Consider the following 17,982-nt stretch of genomic DNA (forward strand, 5'->3'; position numbering starts at 1 on the left):
TTATTTGTGCTGCTGATACAGTAGCAGACCGGGTAGGTAGGACAACTACCTTGCCTTCAAGCCAAGAAGCTTAAAACATTCTTGGACCAGCAAAAGTCCTCCTGTTTTGAATAGTTCATCTGTCACAATATACGTCTCTCTATCTTGTCTTTCTTTTATCCTTGTAGCACTGCCAGGTACGTGTCAGCATCATTAGAACTTTAAAAGCCTTATAGATTATCTAGCAGTTGTTCAGAATTTTCTGATTAGCCAAACAGCAACACTAAAATTGAGCAGACAAGCAGAGTCTGGCAATTCTCTATGTGCAAATAGCACCCTGTCAGAAACATACTACCATTTAGTAACACAATGCAAAACAATCAAACATGGATACCGAATTAAAAAAAACTAATAATTTTTTAGCTAGGAATTACTGATACCTTTGGGTGATAAAACAACATAGAGAAATTAGTTCAGTCATTCAATTTTTACCATCATCCTGGAAAAGGACTAGTGCCTTTCACCATCATTACTAGCATTCAGTAACACATCACAATATATACCATATACATAGACTGTGATATTTTCTTGAAACTCAAATTCTGCCTTTCTCCCAACCTCTTCAGATTCTTTAAGCCAAAAATACCTGCTCTTTTGATACAGCTCTAGCCTATGTGACCAATTTCTTATTCTGGGCTGAATCACTACAAAAGTCATCCAATTGGTTAAAAATAAAAAAAGAATGCTGAATACCATAGCAACTGGCTTGCAGCCTTGCTAACATGCAGGAAGGATTTTTTTACTTGAACAAGAGCTACAAGTGAAAACACCAGGCCAAAATCAGATCTGGCATAATATCAACAATGCAACAGAAAGAAGTTATTTGACCCCTCCCCAGTCTCTTCCCTGTAATACCTTTTGTACAGCAGCAAATCTTCAGATTCTTATTAAAACACAGTTCAGAGAGCAAATTAAAACGTGTGCCACAGTATTGATTCTACATATACATCAATACATGGCAGAGTCTTTGCAAAAACAAATAGGACTAAATGCCGAAAAATCAAGTTATGAAAGTAGAACAATAATAGAGCTTGATCTTCACTTTTAATTAATACTTATATCTTTCCATAACTAAAAGGATTAAAAGTTTCTGAAGAAACATCTCTAAATACAGATAACACTACCTTGCCTGATTTAGTGATCACTTTTAGGAATATATCAAAGTAGTCACTTAACATCAATACCCTTGAAGAATTGTATCAAATCTATAAGGAATACATTTGAAGCAGCATATTGCTCTGGAATTACTGCAAGAGTATGTGTTCAGGGCAAGGTATTGGCAGGGGGTGGGCTCTGTAAGAAGAGACCAGAAGCTGCCCCATGTTGGACAGACCCACTGCTGGCCCAAGCTGAGCCCACAAGTGGCACCTCTGTGATGACAAATTTAGAAAAGGGTAAAAAACCTGTTCAGCAGCTGTGAGAGAGAAATGAGAAAACATGAGAGAACCAGCCCTGCAGATGCCAAGGTCAGTGAAGAAGGAAGGGGCAAAGTTCTGCAGGCACCAGAGCAGAAATTCCATTGCAGCCAATAGAGAAGACCATGACAATGCAGGTTGTCCTCCTGCAGCCGGTGGAGGACCACAGTGGAGCAGATATTCACTCTGCAGCACATGGAGAACACCAAACTAGAATATGAGGAGGTGCCCTGAAGGAAACTGCAGCCCATGGAGAGCCCAGACTGGAGCAGGCTCCGGACAGGAGCCATGGCCCATGCAGGAAGCCCACGCAGAAGCAGGTTTTCAGGCAAGAACAGTAGCCTGTAGGAGCAGCACATTCCTGATGGACTGCACCCCATGGAAAGGATTCATACTGAAGCAGTGGAGAAGGACCCATGTCGGATAAGTTCATGAAGGACTGTATTCCTTGAGAGGGACCTCACGCTGAAGCGTGGGAAGAGCATGAGGAGCAGCAGAGATGAAATGTTATAGACTGAGAGCAACTCACTCCCCATTCCCCCTGCACCATTCAGGAGTGGCAGAAGGTGGCAGGAAAGTTAGGAAGGAAACAGGGAAGTTGAGTCTGGGAAAAGAGGGGGGCAAGGGGAAGGTGGTTTTCAGTTTGGTATTTTATTTTTGGCACTAACTTTCTGTATTTTTAATTAGCAATAAATTAATCTTTCTCTAGTCGAGTCTGTTTTGCCTGTGACAGTAATTGGTGAGTGATGTCCTCTCCTTATTCTTTCATCTTACTTTCTTCCCCTGTGCTGCTGAAGATGGGGAGTGAGAGAGCAGCTTGCTGGGCATCTGGCAGCAAGCCAAGGTCACCCCACTACGGAGTTCTTGCACTTGGGGAAAGGCATACATTCCTCCCTCAACAACTTAGGCTATGAGTCTTTGCTTTGAAGTAGAGGTACCCATCTGTTCTAGGTCAGCTGTAATAGGTATTTACTGCATTGCACAGTGAAGAATCACAGCCCTGCCTCTTCTTCAACCGTGTTTAGGGCGGCTTTACTCAGGAGACTCTCTTTGCCTGCGTTGTAAGGATGCTCAGTGACTTTGGCTTTACAGGCCAGGGGAAATCTCAGCCCTGTTCCTCTTTGTGCATCATTTAAGAGGTATTCAAAACCTCCTAATAAGCATTATCAAGTGAAGATGACAAGATAAATGCCCATAGCACAGCTACCTAAACTGCTTTTAATATTAGGGTTGATTTTTAAACCAAGCCAGAGTTAAGTCCATAACTCCACAGTATCAAATTGATTTACTTGGTCTATAAGCATAATTTCTGAGCTTTTACTGGCATTATAGAGTGTTACAAGCCACCCACACCCATGAAAATCCATGTACTTTTTTTGAAATTAAAATGAGGGGAAGAGCCTTACTTTGGGTTCCTGAAAATAGTGGCCTTGTTTTCTATTAAGGAAATAATGAACTATGGGGTATCATATTTGTTAATATGTTTTCTGTATCTGACAATGGCCAAAAAAATTTTAAGGTGTTTTGAGCTCCAAACTCATGCAGTCTTACAGGAAAACTTTATGTTCCCAAGAAACTCCTACATCAGAGACCACAGACCTGGAATTAACAAAATATACTTTGCTTTTGGGAGGTGATTCCATCATACTGATGATAAATTGCTTGATATGTTCTGTACATGCTGAAAATGGGAACATTTCTGTTTCATCTCAGATCTCTGATGTATCATAATTCAGACATGAAATCAGCCTAATTTTAACCATACATCTGTGCTTGATCTGTACATACCTCAAGATATATTATAAATGCAGACATATATATATAGGATGAATACAGGCTTTGTTAAACACTATCTCAGAAAGTATGCATGCCCTTTATCTTCTGAAAGATACTTACTTTATTTCAAAGTCACACTTTTATTTACTTCACATTCCATAAAACTTTGAAAAATTGCTAATTTGGCTCCACAAACAGTAGACATCAAAAGTAGAAATAAGTAAAAGCAGGACAAAGAGAGCCCAAGAAACTCAGCAAAGCTACATTCAAAGTCTTAGTTGCCCTTGATTTTAAAACACGTGAGTTTCCAATACTTCCTTTGCTCATCAGGTAAGAATGCTTGATAGGCTGACCATCACAGAGTGATCACTCTTACCCATTTCTCATACTTTCAGAATGGGATTTTATGGCTAGCTTCTTTTGATTTTCCTTTATTTTGTTTACAACGGATGAAGCAAGGAATTTTTTTTCACTTGAGCACTATCCAGGAATTCACATCAGCTGCTTTCTGACAAAATATGAAATAGTACTCTGTGGTTACTATTTGTCCTGGGTTGCAGTGTATTCTATCACCATCCTCATGAGGTGTTGAAATCAGATGGGGCAGTGTTTCCTTGCCTCCTCCCCCCAGACTGTCTTTCTGTTAATTGCCCATCATTGTCCTGCCACCTGACTCAGAGATAACTCCCTCCGGACTATCTTCTGTTAATGAGCCTAATCAACACTTGGCCTCATGACTCATTACCCCATTGTGAGATGCTCCACCCAGAGGGAGGAACCAAGCATCCCATCGTGGATATAAGCTGAGGCTGAACACCAGAGACAAGGCCTTTCCACTGGATTTCCAGAGGACAGGAGCTACACAGCCACTACTGGACCTTCTGAGGAAGAGCAGACCCTTTTTTCTACAGGATCACCGCTTCAGAGGACTGCAGCCACCATTCCACCAGACTGCTACCACCACCCTGCCTAACAGGGACTCAGGTTGTATCTTGACTCTGTCAGTTTGAACCAGTGTTTTCTTTTAGTTTTTTTCCTTCCTTTTCTTTAACTTCCCCATTAAATTGTTATTCTGACTTGGTGCCTCCCACTGGTTTGTTTTCAAACTAGTACACTATTACTCATGCAAGCACACATTTTCCGAAAAAGAACTATACATAAATGTATGCTGGAAATACTGACACGCTCCTGGAAGTATGGCCCTAGCATGTGCAAGATCAGATTTTGTTCTCCTGCCAGTAATTCTATTCAACTTATGTCAATGACAATCTATTCTGTTCCCCAAAACTGTAAATTTTCTCTGAAGAGTTTACAATCTCAGGTCAGAATCCAAATAATAAAGAGGACAAGCCAGAAAAATCATTATTCCTTCTGTTTATTTAAATGTACACACTCACTCTTGCCTATATAAATCAGAAAAATGTGGATCAAGGGCAGTAACTTTTTATAACAAAAAAGGTCAAACTCAAGGAGGACTGGATACAAAACTGTCAGTGACCTCAGCACTGAAACAAATCCTCCATGCTCAAATTGGCATGAAATCCATGACAAAGATGCAGCACGGATCCAGTGACTGAAGCATACGATGATAAGGCCTGAACTAGTACTCAAGAGTAACCATCATAACAATGGCTCCAGCTGTTTCCAAGACTTTGGGAGAGGGCAATACAAATGCTCAGAATGTCAAAGGGAATGCTGATATTCTGTTACCTTTCATTTGCCTAGCAGAAAGGCATCATTTCAGCCTAAATACTTCCATTGTTCTTACTAAAATTTATTATGACAAAATTATTATTTAGACAAAATAATTATTGAATAGTATTATAAGAAATTTTAAAACTAACTTGAACCACCAGTTTCTATACTAAAAAAAAAGTAAACTGCTTAGGAATACATATCTGCATGTCAGCCCAACTGATGGGTCTCTGGAAGCAACTCATTCATGTGAAGGAAACTCAGTGATAACACTGTGGAAACTGCTCCTCCTACTAAACAGTAATGCTGATAAATCTAGGGTCCAGGAAAAGTATTAAACACGAAAGAAGGTATCTTAGCACAAGCACAGTATACTCAGAAAAAAATTAATCTTCATTATTACAATTCAGTTACAGGAAAACATCTAAACCATTAAACAGATGTCAGCACACTGAGTCTTATGTTATTACAACCTTTTAATGTAGAGCCTCTTTCTTTCCCGTAATATTTAGATTTCTGAGTTCAACAGTGAGTTGACCTAGGCAGTTCAAGCTGTTCTGCAAACTAAAGATGTTTGCTTGGTTAGTCTCAGAAGAAGCTGTGTTAAACCAGGAATTTAAAACAGACAGGTCTATCCAAACACCTTGCCAGAGATCCCCTGCATTACAGATAAAATCAGCAGCCCTATTGAAATATGTAATATTACACTCTCTGAGAAGTTTTTCACCCTACTATGGAAATTATAAACCACAGCAATGACATGACCTAATTTGCCAAAAGACACCTGTAGAATTTGTAGCTAAATAAGAACAAATACTCTTTATTTTAGATCAGTGAAAAGTGTCCATCTACACATGGTCACTAGTATAGAAGACAGAGTCAGTATCACTTCATTCAATTTTCTGTAGTCCAGTTAAAACATACAAACAAAACAGTGTGTGCAATACAGTTGGTGCGTGAGACAGAAAAAGGAGAAACAAAGAAAGAGAAAAAAGGCTTTACTTTTATTGTAAGTATTTAGTGTTTGTATTACCTCTGGGACATCTCAGACTCTAAATAACAACATTCGGAACATCCACTGTCTACATATACCACTTCCTCTAAGACGCAGCTGTTTTGAAAAATTTTTATTGACCGCTTGTAAAGTGACAAAATACAATCAGTGAACTGTAGGCACCTTTACCACATTTGCTCTTTGTAAATTCCAAGGTCCATTGTCATAAGGGATTCCTGTAACCAGCCATCTGGGATGAAAACAAAAATAAGTGACAGGCATCCCTACCTCCCAGTCCATCTCCAGAATCAACCTCATAGATGCTCTCCCCTTCCATACTGTCTTTAGGATGCAGCAGAAAGCAAGATCTTCCTCAATGATTTTCTCAGGCTCCAGAAGGAAGCTGAATCCACCCACTCTGCAGCCAGCAGGTGATATCTTTCAAATAAAAACATAAAAACAAAGCTATTTAGCCACCTGTGGTATACAAGAGACTAATTTAATTTCATTTAACGTCTCCCTTAAACCATCAACTTTTCAAGACTGTGTGTCAGTTCTACATCCAACACTGCAGCTCCTTACATCAATACAGTCTCTTCAGTGGGTATTTGTGCTTCTTTTCCCTTGTAAATTCAATGGTGATTCACACTTCAAACCCTCCACCCAATATAAAGAGGTTACATCAGTCCAAATTCCAGGACTCTGTTAAGGTGGAAAGCCTCAGCACAGATCCATGCTCGCTGATGGCCTGACAGGACTAGAAGCAATATACTATATACCCACATGATTAGCTCTTCTCTGGCACACTGAGAGTACTGTGAAAACAAACTACGTGCAGTTTGCAAACAACTACACAGACTGAAAACACACAGATCATGTGGGTTCACTTTCTTACAACTCTTACGGTTATTTTAAGTATAGGTGGAGAGAGAGTATCTCAGTTTAGCAATGGATTTGATTTGCAGATGACTATCAAGAAGCAAAGCGTAAAGATGGGTGTGGACAAAAGAATAAACCCACCTCACGGTTTATTTAAGAGAGACAATAAGGAAGCAAAATTTCTTTTCCTTAAATTGAGCCTAAATAGCTGATTGTTTTGCTATTAATGTCCTGTGTAGCTAGTTTTTACCAGCACCTTCTCTTTCTGAATAAAAGAGAAATAACTGTCAATTAATTAAAAGAGGTACTAAGGAGTCAGGAAATATCCTCACATTAGTGCCTTTGAGAGGCAAAAAGAGACAAAAAGCAATCATGGAGTTACTAGATTAGTTTTGCAGCAATGGAGAACTGTCATGTGTCAGATGCTCATGATCTAGACAGCAAAGCAAGAATGAGCTCCAACAGTGTAAGATTTGCAGTATGATTATTTTAAAACAAAGGACAGCAGAAACCAAAAGGCATCCAAAAAGAGCTCTCTGCCACAAATGAACTCGGACAGGCCAAGAACAGAAAACACAGTGAGAGAACAATGAGCAAGTACATGAATGATGTGATACATAAAACTGTTCAGGTATCAGTAACTTTGAGCTAGTCATGGAGCAATGCATTAGCTGTTTCCTTGCCAGTTTCAAATGAGCAAATAACAACTAATTTATATTTGCAAGGCCTTCTCTTTTGCTTTTCCATGTCACTAAGAAAATAATCAAACTGGCCCATGCAACTGTGTCTTATTAAAGGCGTGGAAAAGAGAAAAAAAATTTCGGAGTATCATGAACTGCCCTGCATTCAACATTAATTCCCTTCTTCAACTTCCTATCAACAAGAAAGCAATAAATACTACAAACAAATCTGTATTCAGACATCAGGTAAAAGAAACCAATAGTTCAAGTATTATGTCATTTTGTTGACAAAAAGAAGAGCATACCTAGAAGTCTCACACCCGATGACCTCTATTTCTTCAGTTCTTCCTGCATCTCTCTCAGCATCTGCATGTTTTTGTAGGTTTTCCGCTGGTTGAGCCAGTGTAGGTGTATGCCATGTAACAGAACATGCATGGCACTGTAAAACACTGAGCAGAATTCCAATGGAGTCAAACTTGTAGTACAGCCATATTACGCTGCTGATGCCTCTTCTTAAACTTGAACCAGCAATTAAAGGTGTTCTTCTAAATCCATTTGCATGTTTTTCAGAATGTCTCCTACTGCAGTTTGCCATAGAGTGAAGACTCAGAAAGGATCCACCATAATGCTGATTTTTAGTGATGAACTACCCATTGCAAAAATTTGGTTAAAAAAATATTCCATACTCTTAATTTTAAAAATATGAAAATACATACCAAATAAATAAATGCAACACAACAGTAATAGCATCAAGCTCAGGCTGTGTATTTACACCTGAAATATGTATGCTCCATATGCTGATTTAGGATACTCAGAAGAACATTAACAATCATAGATCCTGTTTATAAAAGCAAATGCCCTCAAGCAATGCATACTGGATCCCCATGATCAAAGTTCTACTGTCAGTGTCACAGGATTCAGTACTACCTTTTCTAAACAAATGGGTCAGATGAACAATTAACCATAATTTTAGAAAGTCAATCGCAGCCCTTCAAATGTAAGAACTTTTCTTGTAAGTTTGCTTTTGGAAAGGTCACCTTATTCTGCTGACATCTGGGTTTTTATGATGAATGCTAGAGTCCTCCTGCACAGTAACAAAGAAACACGTTTGTATAAAGTAACTGACCAAAGGACATTGTGCACTGTCTAGAAACTAAGCATTACATTTTTACCTGGGCCTTATGCCTGCATATGTGGAGAAAAAAATTTGTGCCCAGCATAAATGCCTACTTCTACATCTACTTAGACACAGCTGTTGCACAACCTAATGTGTTCACTTATCTGTAAACAAAAATGTGTGTCCTTATGAAAAATCCATCAAGTGTCTCATTTTTGTCTTATCCTGATTAACTAAATGAAGTCTGCAAGCCTTTATCAAAACCTGTACGTGTAGAAAGTACACCTACAAGACAGTCAATGCACAGGGGTTGATTACTAAAATTAAGTACCAGCACTGAAAAATACAAGCATTTCAGTGCAAGATTACTAAGACAGTAAGTGGAATCAAAGTCTCCACTCCTTGTTTGAAAATTACTATTATTATTCTTACGGAAAATTGAGATTAAAAGAAGATAAACAGAAGAAAACCTGTTTTAAAATAATTATTTTATTTACATTTCATTGTGAAACAACTGTTCTTTATTACATGCTTGCTGTCTCTTTCCACTTGGCGTCTGTACCAATATTGCTTTTAATAGCATTTCACTCACAGCTGAACCTTTGGGGGGTGGGGGGAGGCACTGTTAGTAGATACAAAACCCCCTGTTGTTCTGGTCTGTGGCTAAGAAAACTTTTAATTAAAAACTGAAAGCAACAGTACTGAAATCTAGAGCTGCTCAAATGTAATCACAGCAATGGAGTAACCACAAAGGTGGAATTCTTAGTAAATAACTGTTTCATGCTTGGCTGTATGTTTACCCCATACACAACAGAGAGAAAAACCTGAAATGTTTCAAGTCAGTCCTTCCACAAAGAAAAAATTCCGAAGAAGAAGAGCAGAGAAGAAGGAGTAAAGTTGTTTTAAAACAGAATGTAGAAACAAGCTTGATACTTTTAAATTACAGAGCATTTGAAACCTACATTATAGGACTCCTTTGGTCACATAGTTTCACTGTTTGGAAGCTTCTTGATCATCTTGATCATTTCAAGTCCTTCTCCCTACTAACATCATACATAATGAGACAATCATATGTCTCATTTTCGACCATCAAAACAGAGAATAAAGCCATGTGACCCAACCATCATTTGGTGCTGTCTTCTGGTCCTTGATGAAAATGCTATCATGAGAGGGAAAAAAACCCAATGAATATGTTTACTTAAGTCTTAGGGAAGTCTTAGCAAAGATATTTCTGGTGTTGAGGGAACACGACACAGAAGGAGGCTCAGGAAGAGTCTCAGCAAGACCAGTTGTTCACAACTTCTGCCTGAGTGTATTTCTCAGAACCATCCTTGTCAGAGCAAGGCAGTGGGTAGTGAAGGGATAAAGTTGGGAATGCATAACTACTTGCATTATTTATATTTTTTCTCTCAGAGTGGTTAAAAAAGCCTCACTGCTGTTTTAACCCAAGCCAAGGAGTTATGTTCCCAAGCAGATGTGCAGACGGAAGACCAATAGATAATTGCTGTCATTAGTCGCCTTCTTCAGACCAGAGCCCGGCTCCAAGTGCTGTACAGGAGGGTGCAGAGAAATTGCATATGCATCCAAGAAAACCCAATCACATGTAAATGACTGCAGTCCCTTGATCTTTCTGAAATTATGTGGTTCACCCTCTGGCTGCGGATATAGGGTTTTGCAGCATTAATCCCCACTAATGTAATGTAACAATACCACTGGAGTATATGTACATTTTGATAACAGCGTATGAAGAAGCACAAACTGTGTTACAAAAATCCAAGCATGATAAGAATATTCATATTTGCACACTTTAAACCTTCAGGGAACTTGACAAGTTTAATTCTCCAATTAAAGTCAGAGAGACCGCAGTTTTCTAGATTTCATATCAAGTGCTGAGATAACAAACATGCCAAAATTAAAATGCAAAGGGAAGACTTCAACTCACAGAATCACAGAATCTCTGAATAGTATGGACTGAAGGGATCTTGAAGAAGATCATTTAGTTCCAACGACTTACCACGGCCAGGGACACCTTCCACTAGACTAGGTTACTCAGGCCCCTATCCCTGTCTTCGAATGCTTCAAAGGGATGAGGCAACCACAACTTCTAGGGGCAACCTATTTTAGTGTTTCACCACCCCCACAGAGAATAATTTCTTCCTCATATTCAATTTAAACCTTCCCTCTTTCATTTTAAGGCCATTCCCCCTTGTCCTGTCAATATATACCCCTGCTAGAAGTCCCTCTCCAGCTCCCTTGCAGCCCCTTCAGGTACTGGAAGGGCACAATGAGGTCACCCCAGAGCCTTCTTTTTCCAGGCTGAACAACCTCAATTTTCTCAGCCTTTCCTCACAGAAGAGGTGCTTCAGCCCTCTGATCATCTTTGGGTGCCTAAGTCACCTAGCACACTGCTCTGCTAACTCAAAGACCCCAGCAGTCTCAAATACAAGTTGTGGGTGCACTTTTTCAAACAAAATTTTTCACAATTGATTCCTACATAAGCCCAAACTAGGCTGCAGCTAGACAGACCTTTCTCAGGTGTACACTGTCAACTCCTGCCCATAAATCTTGGAGGGTGGTGCCATATCTGCTTCTGAAAAGATACTGTTTCTCAAAGTTTACCATCAAATGGATCGACAATGAATTATCAGTGATCTCTCAGTCCTGTGTCTCTGCAGGCAGCCAACCTCACATAAGGAGTGCTGCTAAGCTAGTTATTTTTGCTTTCTCTTCTTTTCACTCATTTGTTGTAGGAATTTATTCAAAGTTAATGAATCAGTCCAAAATTCTTCATACATATTTCGGTGTTTTTCAAAAAAAGAAACCAACATTTTAGAAATGGGCATAAATCTTGTATTCAGTCAGGCATGACCATGCTTGAGTTGTCCTGCAGTAATACACTAACAACAAGCCTTCCTGACTACCAGACTTGATAATCGTAATTCCTTCCTAACAAGGCTTTCAGTGAGACTTTATTATTCAGAGACAGCCTGAGATGAATAGATTCACTCTATTTCACCACAAAGCTGCATTTTTTTTTGAGGTATCTCCATATAGAAATCTCAATGAAGTCAAAAGGAAGTTTTTTATAGACATAGGCATTTTAAACACTGACAAAATCCTCACTTCTCAATACGTTAAAATAAGCTGCCACTCAAAATTTTGCAAAATACGGTCAAGTGCTAACTGGTTTTCCGGGAGCAGCCATGAAAAGAGATCTGTGTATTCTAATCCCACAAAATGCAGTTTGGGGAGGGGATAAAAATCATTACCAACAGATGAATTTCACAACTTCATTCCTCCAAAATATCCATCTGAATTGGCAAGAGGGGTGATTTCTGAGGTACTTCATTTCCACACGTTTTCCATAATAAAGTTTACGTTTCAAATACCTGTTTTATTCACCAAACTGCTTTACTCCTCCCATCACAAAGCACTTGACTTTCCAAGTGCTTTTCTTTATACACATATTGTGACCACTGTGAGAAAGTTATTTCATGCACTAATGTGCAAAAGGGTTGGCAATTCAGCCATTGTTTTAGCAGAACAGACTAGCACAAAACCTTTGACACAGTACTCCATCGTGGGCCAGTGCCATAAGGTACAGTGTGGACTGTGCACTGCAAAACAAGAATTTCCATCAAGCTAACACAATATTCTCTATTATCTTAGAAAAATAATCTTGCAATCTGGTTCCTTTGCTAATAGCAGAAACAGTAGCTATGACATGTGCAGAAGCAGTAGAGGCCAAGCTAGTATTTTTTTAAAGCCACCTGCTGATGTTGATAGTGATCTGGAAACATACACTGCATACTATGGTTTCTGTTCTAGGCATACTAATTCAATAACAGAGGGCAGGATATTATATCAGAAATATTTTCTTTAAAGATGTGTCTAAGAAGCCAATTTCTCCAACTTGAGCTTTAGTACACAGTCAGTAGGAATCTGTGTATTGCTGCAAGGATTAATGAAAGAGTGAATTTGACATTTACACAAATTGATTTCTGCATACAGTTAAGCTCTAATACTGTTACCAACACAAAGCACACCTTAAAAGCAAAACCCAACATGACAACCCACAAAGAACATCATAAAAACACCCCCAGAACATATCTCCTCAATAAAGTAAATTTTCAGCTCAATCTAAATACAGTCTTCAGTTTAAAAAGATAAGTGTTTCACATTAGAGACAATGCTAACAAAACAGCAGAATTTTTCTATTTCTAGTAGGACTGTCTGTTTCCAAAGAACAGAAGCTGTATTTATTTTGAAACCCACATTCCTATTGCAATTAGCAATGACTCTAGAAGCATATAGTAAAAAAAAGGACTAATCAAGGTATTGATCAAAATAGGATTTGATGGAAACTGTACAGGAAATCTGAACTAAAAAAAGAAAATCATAAAAAGAAAGCACAAGTGAAATAAAAAAAATCATCATCTTCATTACTAGCTTAGTTTTATTTAGTAGTCTGCAGCACAAAACCCATTTTTTAACCCATTTGCTTTCCTTAAGTTTTAGCTGAAGGTCTAAATGAAGCATGTAATACATACAGAGTATTTTCTCATTTGCTTTAACATTAATTTTCAAGACAATGTTGAAAAGCTGAATTTATGCCCAGCTGTGGTTTTTATAACCAACCAAGAGAAATTTAGTTTGTATGCTAGAGCAACTGTGGAAATCAATTCTTAATCTATGACCTTGCTTACCACAGCTTGAAGCCTTGCAATAAATAAATGCCTTGAGCCACACGTAAGAAACATTTGGTGAATCAGAGACAAATAACACAAATCTATATGTGTATATATAGTATTAGAAAGGTCATATAAAATACAATATAAGCTTTTTTCTTGCTCTAACATAATAATGTTTGAAAGGCAGGACCAGGTAATTGCCTGCATTAATATCCAGGTGAACAGTCACAAGTACCTATTTTCTTTTCAAATTACAGTGTTCATCCTTTTAGAGGACTTCTTGTAGCCCACCTTTTTTTTAGTGTGGAAAATGCTATAATGCTTAGAAATCTCTGAAAAATATCTATTTTCTTTGTCCTAGCATATGCAAACTCTTTCTCTAAAGCACATTTAAGCTTCCTTGTGAACACTGTGCAGCATTTCATCACTAACAACAGGAAAACACATGCCAGAGCTCATGTGTTAACCTGCACTTAGTCACAATTACCCTCTTTTATAAGCTGAATCTCTCAAATCCTCATCCCATATGGTATTATTTCTCACTGGAGTACAAGCTAAAAGAAAAAAGAACCTATAGTAATGTCTCACCACTAAAATTCCAAAATAAATCCTGTAAACAAACCTGTTCCTCCTTAAAAACACACCTTCCATTCTTCATGTATTTGACTGACTGTAGATTTTAAAATCAAGCAGTACAACATAGTGCTAGTTCAGCTAATTTCCCTCTCTTGATTGTCTCCTTCCTGAAACACTGAAATTCAAATGTAACTGTGACTGACACTCCTTTTGAGATTAGCATGGCATTATTAGTTTGCACAGCAGGTGGCCAAAGTAACTGCTGGAAAGGTTTCCTTTATTTTAACCCTAAAGGATGTAATCTAATACAAAAAGAAAGAATTTGGAGGCTCACAATTACCCTTGAATTGGAATTGTACAAAGAAACCAAAGCAGAAAGAAGACTGTTTTCTTTAAATAAAGTTGCAGTCAAGGTAGACCATTAGGTCCTTTCTTATGTTACATTTTCACAGATCCTGCAAGGCTTGATATGCAGAAGAAAAGCTAGACTTACACTGAAATTATCAGGCTCATCCTACTTCGTTCTACCTACGAGCATAGGCACACCTAATTAACATCCACAAAACTTCTCAGGAGACTTCTGAACTTCTGTCCTCAATGTATGGATTTATTCCACTCTAAGGGCAACTCTTACAAGTATGATGCCAAGTATTTATTGGTCAGAACTGATGCCGGGAAATAGAGAAACTTTCCAATGGAACACAATGGTTTTCATACTGAAAAATAAGCTGTGTTTGCCCCTACCCCAGAAGAAACTACTCTTACCAACAGCTAAAGAGCAGGAGGAAGTACAATTTCGTGCATGCTTTTCTCAAAAGCAGGAATTTTAGCTTGGCAGTGACTTTTTAATACCTAGCTGGAGTGATACACTCTCATTTCAAACGGAAGCCTCTCAGGTAACAGCAGCATTCTGCAGATATAAAAGCACATGCAGGTCTCAAATTCCCAAATATTTTGAATATGACACTAACTAACAAGAGATCTCCACAGTGGTTTGTGGGAACAGGAAGCTCTCAGCATGGCCACTGCAGAAGTGGGGAAGCCCACACAGCCTTCCTGGGTGGCCACCAGCTGCACAGCCTGCAGTCCCTCACCAAACTGAGACCCACAGCACTGTGCAGCAGTCACTACCAACTCCCTACCCAGCTCCACCTGCTATGTCCTGTCGGGCATTTTAAATTAGTCTCCATGTTACAGTCTTAAAGGCAGTTTGTTCTAACTGCAGGAGAGAGTTGCTTGGTGTATTAATTTGCATTGGCAGAAACTACTTCCCCGCTAACAAACAACAAATTTACGTTACAATCTGTAGCTGTTTATAACCAATGACCCTTACAAAACAAGTTAAGATTTAATATTTGTGAAACAAAGCAAAGTATTCACTGATGGCTTTGTATCAGCATAAATGACTAATTACTTTAATCAGGAAGCTCAAAAGATAATGAACTTGATTTATTATAAACACAGGGGCTTGCCCTCTTATAAAAATGACTTGCTCTGCAGTTCACGACTTATTGATTTATGGCACTACTTATAATTCTCTTATTTTTAAATTTGATAGTGGGTGAAAAATGAATTAAAATAAACTGGAAAAATACACATTTCCAGTGTAACTTTACTCAATTCCACAGCAATATTCATACATTATGTATATCCCAGTATTTCACCAACAGTAAAAATACAAAACTATCTGAAAAACATGCAGCGAGTAAAAGATTCTTTTGGTCAAGATTACAGAAAGAGTAATCTTTGGCTTTCTCCTACATGACCCCTCATTATTTAGTGATACCTGACATCTGTTGCTGAGACCAGCTGAACTCAATTCAAATCCGGTCTATCTAGGAATAACTGAGAGAGTCATAAAAAAATCTCTGAGGATAGATTATGAATCAATTACGGCTTAGAATTCCATCAGAGAGAGAGAGAGAGAGAGAGACTGAGTCTGTCTGGAATCTGGTAGACAAGAAAATAACATCTTTGCAGAAAAGCCACTTTGGAGAGCACTTTGCTCTGTCCTGACCCCTGCACCATCAGTCCTTTACTTCACCGAAGGGCCATTTGTGGACAGAGAGCACTTAAAGCATGTCACATCCCCAGGACAAGGTTTACAGATTTACTGCATTACATTCAAACTACACAATACAGTGATAAATTTTACTGTGCATATCTTTTAAATAAACATTAAAACATTCATGTCAAATCTACCTACACTAAGATTAAAATGGTTAGGACTGTCACCCATGTGAAGTCCTTTAGGTTTCTCCAAAGAAAATGACTGCCATGAGTTTTCTCTTTCTGCATATTTATGTTGCAGATTTTTGAGGAACCCTCAGGTGCATTTCTATGTATTTTGCTGAAATGTCTTTCATAACTCACTGGTAACCAGCAAAGTTCTCTGGCTTATCTTAAGTTTTTTGAGTAATCACTGGAGTGCCAGGGTATTCAAGGGCACTGTTACACAACTGAGTATAAGTACAGTTTCTCAGTCGTTATAGAGGTAATTATTATTATTGCATCGTTATTTGCAGAAAATAATTACAAAGGGCAATGTGAAAATATATTGAATGTGAAGAATGTTTTCAGGGACTAGACAATCAGCTCAGTCTACATTCAACTCCGGAGTTCAGCTAAAACAAACCATATTCCTCAGGGCACTGCAACAAATGGATTATCATAAAACAAAGACACTTGGCAGCAAGGTTCCTATTACAGCTGCTTCTTGTGCTGACCAGTCACCATGACCTCATGTTCCCCCTGTTTTAATACACCCTCACACTGTCTCTTTCTTGTCTCATACTTAACACTACATTCCTCTGGGCAGAAACCACCTCCCTGTGTGTTTACAGAACCAGCTGTGCCTAGTGAATCAGGGCTATCACAGTTTAAATGACAGGAATGATATGCATCTGATTCTGGTTTAGGGAAGAGTTGAACAACACATTCAATTAAGTCTCTGCATTATCAAAGGCCATGGAAATCTTTATTCTTGAGGTTAGGGTTTTTCATATTGTATTGTCATTTTGGTATCTTCTTTCTACCTTTTTCAACCTGAAAAAAATTTAGTCACCCATCAGTTCTGATATCTTTGCAATTATTACCACAACCACATCAAATGCAAGTAAGAGTAGTATTTTCACCGGCACTTCTGTAAAATAATCTCTTATTTACCTCCAGCATTTCTTCCAAGCCTTGTGGCACAGAGTGGAAGTCCCAGAATCCAGACTGGAATTCCGAAATTTGAAAGATATCCATCACAAGATTGCTAAAAGATACCTGCTTTGGTCCATGAGAGGCACACAGGACCAACCTCTGCTCTATTCTGTAACCACTCACTGATGACCAGATACCAAACCCCACTTCTGCAAAGCTGCAGAAAACCACCTGCTACTGCAGTAATTATAGTAAATATAGAAACCAGAAGGTATGGGATACATACCAATGTAAGACAGAGTATCATCAGGCTTGGTTAGCTCAGTTAGCTCTGATAGCCTGTGAGAAGTCTGGGAGTTACTTATCCAATGTCACACTACAATCATGGTTGTCTGAAACTGCAGACATAATTTTTAAGGACCACTGATTAAGATAGTTTATCTTCTTTGTTGGATTTTTAACTCATGTAAATGCCTTACAAATAAAGGTGCCCTCATTCTATGAAGTGAACCATCTGGAGTTCTTTTTTTTTTAATCCACAGTGTTAGAGGTCAGGCAGAGAAAAAGAGTTCAGGGGAGGATTTGGAACAACTAAAAAGGAATGAGAAATATGAGTCTAAAAAGAATTAATACAAAAGAGGAATCCTCATCTGCAAAATGAGGTTCAGCTATTTTACACAAAAAGAAACCATTACTAAATAAGAAACTAAATACATATTTGCTGGTTAAATCTGGGTTAATGTGCTCATTCTGGTTGGGGTAATTTTCTTCACAGTAGCTAGTATAAGGCTATCTTTTGGATTTGTGCTGAACACAGGGTTGATAATACAGAGATGTTTCTATTATTGCTGAGCAGGGCTTACACAGAGCCAGGGTCTCTTCTGCTTCTGGTATGGCCTCTCTGACAAGGAAATGGGGGGTGCATGGGAAGTTGGGAGGAGACACAGCCAGGACAGGTGACCCAAAGTGACCA

General features: G+C 38.5%; 1 protein-coding gene across 8 annotated transcripts in view; it reads right to left on the reverse strand.

The window, feature by feature from the left end:
• PPP2R2C (protein phosphatase 2 regulatory subunit Bgamma) overlaps positions 1-17,982 on the reverse strand; it is a 210,605-nt gene that overhangs the window by 96,522 nt on the left and 96,101 nt on the right. The window contains exon 2 of one of the 8 annotated variants that reach the window (XM_017727667.1): positions 6,208-6,357. The exons of 6 other annotated variants lie outside the window; for them this stretch is intronic. In XM_017727667.1, the coding sequence (XP_017583156.1) occupies positions 6,208-6,256 (49 nt within the window). In that variant the 5' untranslated portion in view covers positions 6,257-6,357. Of the gene's footprint in view, positions 1-6,207; positions 6,358-17,982 lie in introns of those variants that run through there. One more of the 8 variants, XM_017727670.1, reaches the window with a different exon arrangement.

This window comes from Corvus brachyrhynchos, unplaced genomic scaffold (assembly GCF_000691975.1).
Source record: "Corvus brachyrhynchos isolate BGI_N302 unplaced genomic scaffold, ASM69197v1 scaffold80, whole genome shotgun sequence".
Lineage (NCBI taxonomy): Eukaryota > Metazoa > Chordata > Aves > Passeriformes > Corvidae > Corvus > Corvus brachyrhynchos.